Below are 15,404 nucleotides of genomic sequence, written 5' to 3'. Positions count from 1 at the left end.
TACCGAATGAAGCACTATATCTGTATATCAACAACAACAACAAAAAAAAAAAAGCACTTTGTGGTAAGCTTTATATCATCGTTTTCTGGTAATTTTGTACAAACTTGTGAAACAAAAAAAAACATCAACTAACTTAATCATCACTCCCCCTACCATTCTTCTACCTACACAGAAGGAGAAAAAAGAAAACAAACGAACGAACAACCAATCACTCACTAAAATATGTAGTCCTATCTCTCACCATTAATCTGTATATAATTGTACACTTAATCTGAGCTCGCTCAGAGGATGAAAGAACTCAATTATCCGCCGGAGAGGCAGCTGACGACGATGAATCCGATGATCTAGAAATTCTCCTTGTGGAAGACGAACTTGGTGGTGGTCTTGTGGGAGAAGTCCTGGGCGAGGCGGCGGAGCTCCGGCGTGAGCGCCTGGTCGCCGCAGAAGAAGACGCCGACGCGCTGCCCCTGGTGGTTCACGGCGACGCGCTTGAACACGTCGCGCCAGCTCGGGCGCGCGAAGTGGGTGCGCACCCGCGTCCCGGACACCACGTCCACGCCGTTCTTGGCGTGGTGGAGCGCCTGGAGCATCGTCACCAGCGCCGACCGCGCGTCCCCCTCCTCGTACACGCTGGTGCAGTGGTTGTGGAGCTCGATCAACTCGCGCCCGGCGTCGCGGTCGGCCACCTCGTTCATCACGCCGCGGAACCACTCGAACGAGCCCTCCTCCCGCGTGCACCAGTAGAAGTAGACGCGCTTCGTCATGAACGCCCTCCTCGCCGCGGCCGCGGCGCCGCCGCCATTGGTGGTGTGCGGCGAGGCGGCGGACTCGGGGTCGTCGTAGATGTGGTTGAGGACGTCCTTGACGATGCTGATGAGAGGGGTGGCGCCGATGCCGAGGCCGATGAGGAGGAGGACGTCGTACTTCCAGTAGTCCTGCGCCGGCGCGCCGTACGGCCCGTCGATCAGGAGCTTGGGGAACCTGCACAAGATGCCAAAATTTGAGTTCATATTTCGAGCAAATTTCACCCAAAAAAAATTGCAATTATTTGAATAAGTTTAGGTATTATTGTAGCTTTATGATAAAATCGTTTTTGAAATGTCAAATGTCAAAATGGAATCAGAATGATTTTTTTTGGAGTAAATTTCGTAAAGCTGCAATTATTCGGGCGACTTTAGATATTATTGTAGCTCTCTGACAAAATCATTTTTGAAAGGGCCGGCTTACAGGTAAAGTCGTGCATTATTGTTGTTGTCCTCTTGAATTGGCCAAGCTGAAATTGTGGCAAATATCTAATTTGACAAAAAAAAATGTTGTTGTTTTCTGAATTTTGAAATTGCAGCAAATTGGTAATTTTGACAAAAAATAGTTGTAGGTTTTTAAATTTTACTCCCTTTTTTTCAAAAGAACAAATCATTGGAGCGAATTCATCTCAAAAACTAAAAATTTGTTCAAAATTCCGGGGAAAAAAAGCGCACCTTGAATGGTGCTCCATGGACATGCAGTCAGCCCGGAGGAGGCCGCTCTGGCCGTTCATCGGAGGCCTGCATATCTGCAACCAAGAACACCACATTGTTAGCCATCATCATCCACAAATTTTCACAAAGCAGAGCACCCGAAATTTTCCCCGATTCGCCATGGCGGCTCGGCAATCAGCTTGCCTGAGAGAAGATGGCCCTGAAGCTCGAGGTCCAGTCACCGCGGCACCGGATATGCATGCTGAGATAGCTGTCGTCGGGAGCCGAGGTGATGGTGAACGGGTGCCTGTCATGACACAAGCATTGGCATGATCAGTTGTGAACAATCGTCAGGTGAAAACCAGTATTGGTTCGCGTGCCGCGACCGGAGAATTTTGAGGGATTTGAGGATTTACCACTCAAATGGCGAGACCTCGCCGCAGTTAACATAGATGTACTGGCCACTCTTGTACTTGAACCCATGGGGCTTGGTCATGTGGATGGCTATCACATTGCCAGGATAGATTGCAACCTGCACGTTTCAAATTTACCCCATTTTAATTCAATTTCCTTGAACAGAATTCAGTACCATATCAGTATACATTTGCAGGGAAAGAAATTGTCGTGTCAAAGTGAACAGAAAGATCTTTCTGTGCTAATAAAGTTTTTTTCCCATAAACTTTCAGTGCTACAGAACTAATTTTCTTTTTGATGTTAAACAAAAAAGAGTTGGGTTACCTTCTCAATCCTTACGGTGGTGAAGCCATGAGACCTCAGAGCCCGGAAAATCCGCTCACCGGCGTAGAGCAGGATAGGGATGGCAAGGTACATCCATGTCTGAAAAATCACACAAAAGTTAGCAACATTTTTTAGAATTCAGACCACAAAGAACCCGACGGGCGCAAATCGACCGGAAGCTGGCTCACTCACCGTCTGCTTCCACCAAGTCCGGTTGATGTAGAGGCAGACGCCATGGACAACGAAGGCGATGTAGACGATGACGAAGAGGTGGTGGGAGTACCAAAACATATTGAAACCGCTGAGCCGCTTCAGCGGGTTGCTGTCACTAAGCTTGCTCCGGCGGAACCACGGGTGCGCCAGCGTGTATGCGATGGCCATGAGCACCACCATGATCACGCCGGTGATCCCCTCTACGCCACGCACGAACCACCAGTAATCCGGGATCCGTGTCTGCCCGAAGTACTTCTTCATCGGCTCGTACGCCGCATCACTCGCGTGCAGCAGCCTCGGGAAGTCGCACGTCAGGTGAGTCACCCCGTGCAGCGCCACCCCTACCACCACTCCCCCTGCCACCACCTGCCGTCACCGGAGAAGACAACTGTCAATAATGACCTTACTGAGTTTTTACGATGTTCTCTACCGGTAATATTGTAATAGGATAAATCTGAACCTTTTATTTTGTTTTTCTCCCTCGTCAAATGGACAATGTCTATTTATAGTACAACCTTAACTGTCGATAGTACGATATTGTTTCTACTAGTAGAATTTATAAATCAATGATTTAGATCGCTTCTACTGGTGATAATACTAGTAGCGGTACATATTCTACTAACAGTAGAGATCACCGTAAAAATACTTGTGTGAAAGAGTGTTACCTTGTGGAAGTTGATGTTGTCATTGAAGGGGATGACGGCGCCGAGCTTGGTGCGAGAACGGAGCCAGGTGATGGTGTTCCGGCAAACGGGGAGGAGGATGAGGGCCATGTTGAACTTGGTGGTCTCGGCACCGCCCTTGGCGACGCAGACGCAGTAGCCCATGACGTCGAACGTCGGGTGGCGCTTGTACGCCATGAACTTCCAGGTGAAGAGGCCGGCGTTGATGGCCAGCCACAGCGCCATCACCCACACCCGCTTCCAGTTGTCCTCCATGAAGTAGGACAGCCGCCGGAGCCCCCGCCGGAGCGGGTTCCGGTCGTGCGTCGGCACCAGCTTCTGGCTGATCAGCTGGCTGATGTTGGAGCTGTGCGTCACCAGCTTCGACGGCGCCTGCGACGGCGGCAGCAGCAGCAGCGACTCCAGGTTTGATATCTTTGGAAATGGGAGGTGACCATGAACAGTGTCAGAATTCAGAATTGCAGATACTGCTACTCTAGTACTCTGAACAATTTCAGATTCAGAATTGCATAGATTCTTGTTCTTAACAATGTCAAATTCAGATATATATATTTTTTCAAATATGTGGAGGATTTGAGGGTGAGAGTATGTACATCTATGTAGCCTAATTGATCGGGATCGAGCTCCTCCATGATCAGCGCGGTGTACTCGTCGACGCGCTCCAGGATCTTGGACAGCTTGTTTGCAGAGGCAGTCAGGGTGAGGACCTGAAAAATGCAAGAAAAATTCAGAATCCTCAATCTGCTTCAAATTACATGGAAAATTTATGCTTAATTTATTTTTTTTTTGTGTTGCTTTCATCCAGTTTCTTACCTCTTTGAGCTCCTCTTCAGTGATCTGACCATCTGCATTCTTGTCAACCCTGCAAGAAATTCAGCACTCAGATGTCAGTCAACAAACTTCAGAGTCCCTTTCCAAAAGTCATAACTGAATCTATGTGCATACTAATCAAAAGGTTCAGTGGCAAATTTCACTATTACAAGACAAAACATGTGCAACTAACAATATTTGAACGACTAAAATTCTACTACTTCAAGACTGAATGTAAACTTGAATTTTTGATAGAACTGAACTGAACACATACATGTCAAAGAAAGTCTGCAGCTTGGCATCAAATCCTGGATCAGAGAGCTGCTCCCAAAACTCCCGGAGCTGATCCTTGGTCAGCAACTGAGCCGTGATCCCTCGCCGCCGCGCAAGCGAGTCGAAGATCTGAACCGCAAACTCCTCGGATCCAACCATTCCTGGAACACGATTTGGCGAGAAAATTCAGTCGGTTTCAGTTCGAATTCATCAGAAATTCAGAGGAATTTTCAGAGGTGAGCTTGAGCTTGAGCTGACCGATGCACTGGCCGAAGCGAGAGCGGAGGAGGAAGCCGTCGACGGCGAGGCGCTCGAACCTCTTCTCCACCTCCGGCCAGCCATTGGTGACGGCGCTGGAGTTGAGGAACTGGAGCCCGCGCAGCGCGCGGGCGGCTCCGGTCATGCTCCGGTCGAGGCGAGGGCGGCGGTCGTTGCCGTTGCCCGGCGCGTCGCCGCCGCCGCCGCCGCCGCTGAGAACGCCGCTGGGGAACTTCCACGACGCGATCCGCCTCAGCTCGGTCCTCACCGCCTTGAGCCGCGACGAGAGCCCGCCGGGGCCGGGCGCCGCGGACGGCGGCGGCTGCTGCGCGAGGCCGCGCGCGAGGAGGGCGACCTCGGGCATGTCGGCGCCGTTGCGGATGCTCTGGATGGCGACCGTGTCGTCGCCCTTGACGTCGAGCGTGATCTCCACGTACTCGTTGTCCTCCTTGAACCGCGTGCTCCGCCGGCTCGAGCTCCGGCTGTCCGAGCTCCGGTAATCCGCCGCCGGCGTCGCGCCACCGCCACCGCCATTGCCGCTCTCCTCCCGGCTCGCCATGATCAACTAACTGAGCAACAATGCCAAACAAGAACACCACAATTTACACACACAAAAAAAAAATCTTCGAATCTTCCAGCAACCAACAACAAGAAGAACGATCAAGAACAGCTAACCACCTGAAATTAATCCAAACTCCAAATGTACCTTCACAAACTCTGCCAAAGAATATTATGATGTGGTCCAATTCCCAAATCTGAGCTTTATCAAGAACAGTCAGGACACAAGAACAAGAAGAAGAAGAAGAGGAAATGTGTATCTATGGGCAGGGAGCAAAGAATGTGCAGAAGAATATATATAGACACTTGACACATGCACATGCCTACCACAAAGAGGAGGTTAGTAGGATTCGGTGAGGACAAGAAAAGAAAGCAAAACATCTGCAAATTATCTCCTCTACTAGTTCTACTTACTAGATAAGAGCCATCAACCAATACTTGCAACCAATTTGGTGAATTTTCTTTTCAAGTCATGGATGGTGCTTTGTCTACTAGTGCTACACACAAACAAGCACTGGTCAAAGGGTTAAGGTAGAGAGGACAGCTGCAATCCATGGAGGTGGTGAGGTGGCCAATACAGGGGGCGCCGCCCATGCAGCAGCAAATCCAGCATCTAGTTAGGGAAGCCTTCAAAACCAGTGAAGCTAGCTGCTGGATTTTTTTGTTTTTTTTGTTGCCCTCTATTATAATGTGGCCTGGCTGCTCTCTAGTCTGATCCTCTCTGCTACATGGACACATGCATGACTTAGCCTGGTTTTTTAGCACATGATTGTTTCATGGGCTTTTGAGTGACAATGTGACATGGTATTTATCTCCTAGGATACTTAATTCTTTTGTGTACTTGTTCTCTGGCTGGCTGGCTGGTTTGGAGTTAGGAGAAGATTAATTATGAGATGTTCAATGTGGGAGATGACAAATGAGCACTAAACTAGATAGGTTGGTGTGGTCCATGGGATAAAAGTCTTAATGGTTCTAACTCATAAACTCTTTAATGGTACCACTAATGTATTACTTACATAAACTCTTAAAAAAATATTGATAATTTTCTTAAGGTTTGTGGACTTATTAGCCTAATTTTTGTGGTTGTGTTCATAAGTTCATTTATTAAAAAATTGTCACCCTCATTTACTATATCCAGACAAAATGCGAAATAAATTGTTATAGTCGAAATGCACCCTAAAGGCCTAAACTACATATTTATGTTTTTTTACCAATTAATGTGCTATATTTATTTCTATCACCAATGAGACAAATGTACTTTTTTTCACCATGTTTTAGTAAGTTTTATAGCATACTGTCATCAATATTAAAAATCCAGACAAACTTTTGATGAAAAAACCATGTGCTCATCAGTAAAGTAGTTAGGCCAACTGAATTATCTCTTATCTGCATGGATACATCACAACAACGAACCAAACAAAGGATTAGCACCGTTAAAACAAGTCCCCTGCATGCAGTTCCTAATCATCATGGAACAAAAGAAAAAAAATCCACAAAGTGGCTAAGGTTGTTGAGCCATTGCTCTCACCAAAAGGGGTTGTTGGGACACGCTTAAGAAAGTTCTTAGGCACAAACATATGAACATGCAGCTGTTAGTTAGTTAAACAAAGAACAGGAGCTGTGAAAAACCACTAGCCGCTGTCACCAGTTTTTGAGCTCCATCAACCCTGAGAATGTCTACCAAACCGGCATTGTTTTCCTCTCTGCTCATTGTTTTCAACAAATCATAGGTGATCATCATAGGTTGTCCATGTTCATCTCCCCTGCACAACAAAATATTCTCCTGTGTGTGCAAGAGACCGTCCACATGGTTCACAGGGTGTTCATATCTGTCACTGAAATGTGGGACCGTGTCAGCCGGTTCAGGTTGTGGGCCCACTTGTCATTGGGACATTGTTGGAATTTTTGTTGAAATGGTTGTGACTTTATCTTTTTTTTTGTTTTTGTGTGGTATGAAGAAGTACGGAACAAAAGGTTGTGGTACCTAACATGGCTTTGTTTGGATCATCTTTATGACAATTTCATTGGCATTTTGTGAAAGATATTTAGCCAAATTGAAAACTGTGTTGGTCGACCCTCAAAAGTAATGGGGGCTAGAGTTATCTATTACCTCGAAATGCAAAAACAATGTTTCTGTAGCTTTTATATAGTTGTGTTGATGCGTATGAATGCAGTGATTTCCATGTTCCAACATCAACGGTGTCTACATTCTTGTGTCAGCAGATGAGTGACTAATCTGTAAATCAGTGATTACTAATGACAATGTTCTCTCTATCTCCTACCCACACGAGTAAATTAAACAGCTCATTTATCTTAAATTATACTGTAGGTAAAATGATATAATTTTTTTTAGAAAATGGATTAAAATCCAGCTTCTACATTCACAATGAAAAAATTTTAACTTTTGAGTTGTAAGAAAAATTTTAAGGATTTCTTTTACTTGTCCCCTAGCTAGCAAAAATCATGCCGGCAACCAAATAGACAAATAAATACCTAAAATTATTTCTAAAGTTAAAATTAAAAATCCACTTCTGATTATAATGCACAGTTAACAGTTTAGCCAAATAGATACTTATGACATGTGAAACAGAGGTTTATATCATGTTATTTTGGTATCCTCCCCTCGAGAACGGTAAAATAATGTCACACCAATTTCATGTGAAACTTCTATTCAAAGATAGTAAAAATAATATTACATAAATTCCATGGAAACATATACTCATCAAAATCTATTTCTTGAACTCAAAAAAAAACTTGATGCCCCAATTAAATTCCTTCTTTTTTCTACCAACTAGGATCCACTTTGCTTGATTGGATTTGGGTCGTCGATCATAACTTTGGATTTTGGATTCGTTGCGAGCGAGAGAGAACGCTGACCAAATTTTTTGAGATTACTTGTTAATTAAGCACGAGCTGTCATGGCCATTATTTTGGCAACGGTCGTGTGCATTCCACAGTCCTGATGAAAAGATCAAAAACCGGAGGAAATTCCTCATCTCGGTCGTCGCTCTGTCTTCATTGTACTATACTCGTTGTCTTGTTGCATACACGTTTTATACATGGTCAACCAATCAGGGAGAAATCAAACTCTTGAAACCAAAGAAAATGTTTAGTACTTAAACGTAGTATCTATGTACGGAAGATGTTTTTTAAAGAATAAATTACACTAGCGCTCCATAAACTTACATGAAGGTTTCACCTAAATTCGCGATATCTTGCATAGCGCGCATCAAGGTTCTTAAACTTGATTTATTATATCATCTCGGTTTAAAGCCTCATTTGACTACGTAGCATGTCACGTGAATTATGACATAGCACATTTTTATTTTTTCATTCATTTATTCTTTTTTTTCTCACTTCTTCCTTTTTTTTCTCCCTTATTCATCCTCTCTCCGGCAAGTGATCTCTCTTGTAGGCATGTGCCATGGCTCATTTTCGGATATGCACCCAAAAAGAGAAAAATGTGCCATCTCACCATCCATGTGGCATGTCACGTAGGTAAGTCCACGGTCGAACGAGATTTTGGACCGTGATGATACAATAAACTAAGTTTAAAGACATTGACGCACGTTTTCCAAATTCATAGACATATGTAAAACATGCTTACAAGTTTAAGGACCCCTGGTGCAATTTACTCTTTTTTAAGTGAGCCCAAAATTTTGGTGGAAAATGGAAGTGTAAACCCTGATCCTCGATAAATATTTTTCAACTCCACCACCATAAGAGCAAGTTTAATAGTATAGTCCACTACTAGCTCCAATTCATATATAGTCAATCCAATAGCCAATTCATACAATAGTTGCTTACTATACTATTAATATATGGTTCCACCTGTTATATACACATTGCTTCTTGAAGTCCGCGCTGCAGCTGGCTACAGATCTGTAGCCCGCTGCTCTTCTCTCTCATGTTTTATCTCATTAAAATATGTTTACAGCTGGCTAATAGTCTGCTATTGTACCGCTCTAACGACTTCTTTTCTAATAAATAAGGCATATTGTATCCACTATCCACTTAGCTAGGAACAATATAATTGGCATGTTCTTTGTGTATGGAAATATTGCTTGTGCTAACTCGTCCTCTCCTTCAGAGTACGAGAATTATAGCAGTATATATTAATTTGTGACTTCTCTATCGACTATATTATAATTAAAATAATTTCTATAAAATACCATAAAACCTATATAAATGTCATATATAGTACTAACACCCACACGGAAGGTGGAAAGAGCCAAAAGCCATAATTGAGGGATCTTAAAGATTATGAGAATCAGATGGTAAAATGTTAGGGTCCTTTTGAATAGTAGGAATGTAAAAAGGATAAATAGTCAAAACGTAGGATTCTAATAGGAATGTAATTGTAAAACAGAGGATTGCAAAATACAGAAAAAACACATGAATAACCGATTAATTGGACCGTAGAAAAAAACCATGAATCAGATGAGAGAGATAGAATCAAATGGAAATTTCCAATAGGTTGGAGTTCTTGCTAAATTTTCTTTAAAATCTCTATAGGATTATCCATTACATAGGAATTTGAAAGGATAACCTAGGATTTAATTCTTTGTTTGAAAGGTCTTCATAGGAAATTTTCCTATAGAGTGGAAGGGCCCTAACTTGTGAGAATCTAGCTAGAAAAACTGAGTTTTTCAACTTCTAACTTTTAATTTATTTTCCATATTATATACTGGATATTCTCATAATCTAACTTACAATCTAAACCGTTTAGAATAGCTTCTGACGACTTGATATTTTGGAAGGCCAGGCAAGGTCTCTGAGCATATATGTGCCTACGTTGACCACCATGCAGGACACGGCCAATGGTACCGTTTCCCGTATGTGTGCGCCCATAGGTTAGTTCAGAATTTATACTAATGACTAAGCTTTGACCTGATCATTACTAGTAGCCAAGGAGCTAGCTAATTAACGTGTGCTTTGCATGTCTACGTAACGTACTAATTAACGTGTGTACATGGCAACATGACACGCACACACGCCTATATATATATCAGACTACTACGACCAGGCCTAATTAATCTACCTACCAGGTCCAGGTGATGAGTGTACGTACGCGCATGTACGTATATATATTACTTTGTACCCTTCCGTTTCACAATGTAAGTCATTCTAGCATTTTATATTAATATAGAAAATACTAAAATGACTTATATCGTGAAACAGAGAAAGTAGTTAACAAAGTTGAGATTAAACTAGTCTTCTAAAATTAATCCACTGTCAATTAGTTGCACAATAAGTACCATTAGTGTAATGGTAAATTAAGTTGCGTGCGCGTCTGTGTTTGGCCTCCATCACTCTCACCAGGATTCAAATCGTGTCTATAAATATATAAGTGTGTGTATATTTAGGTTATGTACAATAGATCGAGATTAGGTGTTAATTCACGAAATATGGTTGTGTGTATTTCAGATGGTGCAGAGACAGTCGGTCTCGTATTTTTGTTCTCCTAAAATAAGAGTAAATTATATTCATTATATAACAGCTTGATAGGTGGGTAAACTTATAATTGAACATTCGAGTGTAATAACTTGACAAGTGAGTATGTACCACTTGACAACTTAGGTTTTTATTTTTTTTGTTCTAGCAACTTGGCAAGTGAGTGTAATAACTTTGCTGTTTGGTTAACGAGTGTTAGCTGAGTTTTTTTTTTTTAATAATGTCAATTTGCCATCACATGCTAATCCAGCGGATATTGCCTCACAATCTAAATTAATCCATAAGAATTACATTGATCATATAATTTGCACCACTGATTTGCTTCACATTCTCAAATCTCAACCGAAATACAAAAATTTCTACATAGTAAAATCTAATTGTTTTATTTACTAGAATGATAAAATTTGAGTAAGCTTATACAAATATGCGCATGTATATCCACAAAACAACTATTCAAAAACCGAACATGTATAGAAAAAATATGCCAACTAAGTAAGTTGTTATATCATTTCTTAAGCTTGTACAAAATCTTACCCATCTTATAAGATGTTGCACCTATACGTTTATTTATTAACTTCTTGGACTAAATTGCAGTCATATACAGAGTTTTAAAGCGTGTGATACTTAAGGGGACAACTTTCCCTTGCGTCGTCCTCCCACAGGGGCGGCACGGGAGGCGACGACCCGGCCACCCCTTCTCTCTCCCCCACCTCCCTCCTCCGCCTCGTCGCTGCCCGAGTGGCCGCCGGCGAAGCCGCGCGGCCACAAGGACGGCGGCGGTGGGGCTCCTCTCTCGCGCCACTCTTAGGAGACCGGGGGTCTCTCCGGAGAGGCGGCGGCGGTAAACCGCCAGATCCGCGCCGCTTCGGCCGGATCTGGCGGGGCGGCGATGGGCGACGGTGGCGGGGATGGCGACGGCAGCGGTAGTGGCGGCAGCGGCGGTGGCGTGCTGCGCCAGGCGGCAGCGGCCGATGGCGGCAGGGTTGGAGACGGGCGGCGGTGGGGTGTACAGATCCGGCGGTGGCGCGACGTCCGGTGGTGTTTGGAGCGTGCGGCGCCGGCGGCCAACCTCGCCCGTGGCTGGCGATGGTGGTGAAAGGAGGACAGCCGATTTGGGCTTTAGGTCTAGATCCGGCGCGTTCTCAGTCGGGGTCAAGGGTGGTGCAGAATCCGGTCATTGTGCAGGTGGTGTCCATAGTGCAGGTACCCTTCGGTGTGCGGGAGGCATTTGGAAGCTTCCGTTTTGGATGCTTTGGTTGACAGGGTCTCCGAGGTGAAAACCTTGCTCCGCTTCCGGTGCTAGTAACGGCGGCGCCCTCGGACGCCGTTCACCTTCTTGAAGGCGTTGCGTTTGGAGCCCTCGTTTCAACTCCACTTCAAGGAAACTCTCCGGGTGAAAACCTTAGATTCGTTAGGATCGGACGTTGTCGCCGTTCTGTCGGCGTAACCTTCTTGAAGAATTCGTTCTAGGAGTTTTTTCCTTGTTGGACAACTGTCATTTGGTTCAGTTTTGTCAATGCCGGGTTTTCGCCAGTTTTCCTTTAATTAACTGTGCCGTTGTAAGGTTTTTGGGTCCGGTTTTCCTTATAAACTGAATCAACTCTCTTCTTCTATAGTGAATTGCAGGAGCCCCCTGCCTGTCCCCTCGAAAAAAAATATACGAAGTTTTAGGAATAATGCACACATTTATTAAGTTTACGAACTAAATTTATACCCACAGTTAGTATACCAAAAATAAATTACAAGATGCCAACTCCGATTATTGTAGTTGTTAGGGATCACTAGTTTGGAGAACATGCATGTGGGTGCCATGGAGCAGGTCGAAATGACAAAATGTATGGCACAAATGGAAGTATCCAAATCCAGCACATATATAGAGGTAGGTAGTAGGAGAGTGTAAGAGATGGAGATGTATTAGTTCACGAAGCGTGAAGGTGAACCGTGGACCTAGTAATGTAATTATAATTATGTTAGGGTTAGTAGACTGACCATAATTAATCCTTAGCATAATTTCTGGCGACCAAATCGGTTATCACGGCCTTCAGTGAGCTGCCTTGACTGTAGCAGTGCAGTGCAGCCTGCGAATGCTTTCACAAGTCATCCCTGATTGACCACCGGCCAGAATGATATAGCATTCACGTTTTTTTTAGACGATGCATTCTTCAATCCTCACCCTGATATGATTGACCATCAGATTATCAGAATGACGCACTTTGCTTTTGTTTAAGGAGTTAAAAAGAAAAGAAACGACACCTGATTGATCATCAGAAAGTCTACAAAATGATGCATCTTGTTTTAGAGATTAAAAAAAAAACAACAAGAGAAAGAGATGAAAACGAACGCCTGGTTGATCAACAGACTGATCCATTTCGTTTATGAGTAAAAAGAAACCCCCCAAAAAAAACATGGTTGATCATCAGACTGATGCATTTTGTTTTTGATGGTGAGAAGGTTGATCAACAGACTGATCCATTTCGTTTATGAGTAAAAAGAAACCCCCCCCAAAAAAAACATGGTTGATCATCAGACTGATGCATTTTGTTTTTGATGATGAGATAAGTAAAAAAGACAGAGTGAAAAGAATAAAAATCAAATGCGCATCCGGGGAATCGAACCCCGGTCAGTACCGTGGGAGGGTACTATGATACCACTACACCAGATGCGCTTTCTGTCAACTGATCATTTTCTAAATTCACTTAACTCTACCCTACTCTATAAAACAGCATCAGGACAACAACCTGCCTGGAATTCCTCAGCCAGTAACCACCATACAAAATCTGGAGCAAAGCTTCGGCTGTGTTTAAATCCAAAATTTGGATCCAAACTTCAGTCCTTTTCCATCACATCAACCTGCCATACACACACAACTTTTCAATCACATCATCTTCAATTTCAACCAAAATCCAAACTTTCCCCTCAACTAAACACAGCCTTCAGCAACAAGCTAAGCAGCCACCAGAATTACACGAGCAGCAGCAGAAGCAACACCAAATTTACACAATGTCAAAAACTTTATAACTCTGAATTATCACATGGAACTCATCAACTGTCTCCGCTTCGTTCAACAGAGGCAATGGAAAGGCAAGCTTACAACTTACAAGCTGCGTTATTACAAGAACACTGTTGGTATAATTTTTCGTCGATGCAATGGAGCTATGCAAGTCTGAAAAGAGCCTCTCTTTTTATCTTCCTTGCTCCTGGCTCCAGAACGATTCCGCAAAGGAAGCAGTGGATCAGGATCCGCTTTCATTCCCTTCTCTTTCCTGCCTGCACAATGCAAAGCACGGGTATATCAATTACAGAGTATCAAATATACAGGAAAAACACAGCGAAAAGGTAACATGTAGATCAATCTGGTGAAGGTTTGCTGATTCTACTTCCATTAGTGTGGCCTGTTTCCCCAAGATGGCAAGCCCATCAAGAACAGATAACCGTACATACAACTGCGCAAATAGATATCACAACTACCAACACACCCTACATCACGATCTATTCCAGAAATTGGAAATGTTCATATATGGCAGCAGAAAATCACGCTACTACCACCTAAAATTGATACCAGTTCTTTCAAGAATTACGACATTGCATGGAACAAATAAATTGGAGATAGTTATAACCAGGCTACTACCTCTTGAACAATTAACAGACATGACAAATGACATGGCATTGATCAAACACTAACTTTTAAGTAGTGCGAGGATGAACTAGAACCAGTGAACTACTAGACCAATCCAACCAAGATAAGACACCATCACACCAAGCACTTTACTCCGCAGCAAGCAAAAAGTATTCAATGACTATGAAACAATATGAATAAGGTAGCGTCACCGAAATCAATTGATCATAAATAACTAAATATGCATCTCAGTCAACATATACAGAAAGGAGAAATACAGAATCTGCCATTACTGATGAACATTAGATTGCGCCTTATTTATACCGAAAAGGAATGAAGAGCAGTGCTTCTTCCAGCTCAACAAATGGCAAATTCACGCCTTCGACATCGCCTCCAATCTCCCGGCGAGGAGCTTCTCGACGTACTTGCCGAGTATGTCGGCCTCGAGGTTCACCTTGTCCCCAACCTTCTTGTTCGGCAGCACGATGTTGTCCTGGGTGTACCTCACCAGCATGAAGTCGAACCACCCGCCTTCCTCGTCGACGTTCACCACGGTGAGGCTCGCGCCGTCGACGGCGACGAAGCCCTTGGGCACCAGCAGCCGCAGGATCTCCGGCGGCGCGCGCACGGTGACCCAGAGCGAGTCCCCCTCGGCCCGGAACGCGGCGATCTCCCCCGTCCCGTCCACGTGGCCCTGCACGAAGTGGCCCCCCATGCGCGACGCCGGCGTGAGCGCGCGCTCCAGGTTCACGGCGTCGCCGGCGGACCGGCCGCCGAGGGACGTCCGGCGGAGTGTCTCCGGCGCGACGCCGAAGGTGAGCGTCGACGCCGCCGCGTCGATGGCCGCGACGGTGAGGCAGGCCCCGTCGACGGCCACGCTGTCCCCGAGCTGCGTCCCGGCGAGGAGGCTGCTCGTCTCCACCTCGAGGTCAACGCCGGGGGCCTCGCCGCCGCCGCCGGAGGGCGGCGCGGGCGGCGGGCCGATGCGGCGGACGGTGCCGACGTCCTCGACGATGCCGGTGAAGAGGGAGCGGACGGGGACGTGCGACGGCGAGGAGAGGGTCTTGGGGATCGGGGAGAGGGAGAAGCGCGGCGGCGGGAGGCGGTGGCGGAGGGGCGCAGCGGAGGAGACCCGGGAAGCGAAGGGGAGCGGGGAGGCCGCCGAGGGGAGGATGCCGCGGCGGAGGAAGTGCGGGCGCGGTCGGGGGAGAACGCCGGCGGCCATGGCGGTGGCGGTGGCGGCGGCGGCGGTCGTCATCGTCGGCGGCGACATGGGCGAGATTTGGAGGATTTTAGGATGGGGTTTGGTCTGGAGCTGATGGCGACTACGAAAAAGTAAGAAAA

At 45.2% G+C, this 15,404-nt stretch overlaps 2 protein-coding genes and 1 non-coding gene across 4 annotated transcripts; all 3 read right to left on the bottom strand.

The window, feature by feature from the left end:
- Nucleotides 1–52: 52 nt before the first annotated feature.
- On the bottom strand, nt 53–5,482 carry LOC127756480 (respiratory burst oxidase homolog protein B-like). Of its 2 annotated transcripts, none has more exons than XM_052281810.1 (12): nt 5,111–5,482; nt 4,433–5,001; nt 4,176–4,335; nt 3,905–3,953; nt 3,685–3,798; nt 3,074–3,505; nt 2,388–2,774; nt 2,196–2,294; nt 1,874–1,989; nt 1,662–1,764; nt 1,479–1,552; nt 53–981 (listed from the first exon to the last, which is right to left on the bottom strand). In XM_052281810.1, the coding sequence occupies exons 2-12, from the start codon at nt 4,989–4,991 to the stop codon at nt 345–347; spliced, it is 2,730 nt and encodes a 909-aa protein (XP_052137770.1). In that variant the 5' UTR covers nt 4,992–5,001; nt 5,111–5,482; the 3' UTR covers nt 53–344. The 2 variants fall into 2 exon arrangements, with proteins under 2 accessions (XP_052137770.1, XP_052137771.1); XM_052281811.1 differs by having other exon boundaries at nt 5,139–5,482.
- Nucleotides 5,483–13,038: 7,556 nt separating this feature from the next.
- On the bottom strand, nt 13,039–13,109 carry TRNAG-CCC (transfer RNA glycine (anticodon CCC)). Its single transcript has one exon. It is a non-coding gene; the product is annotated as a tRNA-Gly (tRNA).
- Nucleotides 13,110–13,436: 327 nt separating this feature from the next.
- Nucleotides 13,437–15,404, bottom strand: LOC127756733 (riboflavin synthase). The gene is made up of 2 exons (XM_052282111.1): nt 14,385–15,404; nt 13,437–13,711 (listed from the first exon to the last, which is right to left on the bottom strand). The coding sequence occupies exon 1, from the start codon at nt 15,331–15,333 to the stop codon at nt 14,434–14,436; it is 900 nt and encodes a 299-aa protein (XP_052138071.1). The 5' UTR covers nt 15,334–15,404; the 3' UTR covers nt 13,437–13,711; nt 14,385–14,433.

Source organism: Oryza glaberrima, chromosome 12, assembly GCF_000147395.1.
Source record: "Oryza glaberrima chromosome 12, OglaRS2, whole genome shotgun sequence".
In the NCBI taxonomy this organism is placed as follows: Eukaryota; Viridiplantae; Streptophyta; class Magnoliopsida; order Poales; family Poaceae; genus Oryza; species Oryza glaberrima.
Note: the sequence above shows the minus strand (reverse complement) of the source record. Positions and strands in the feature narration are given on the sequence as shown.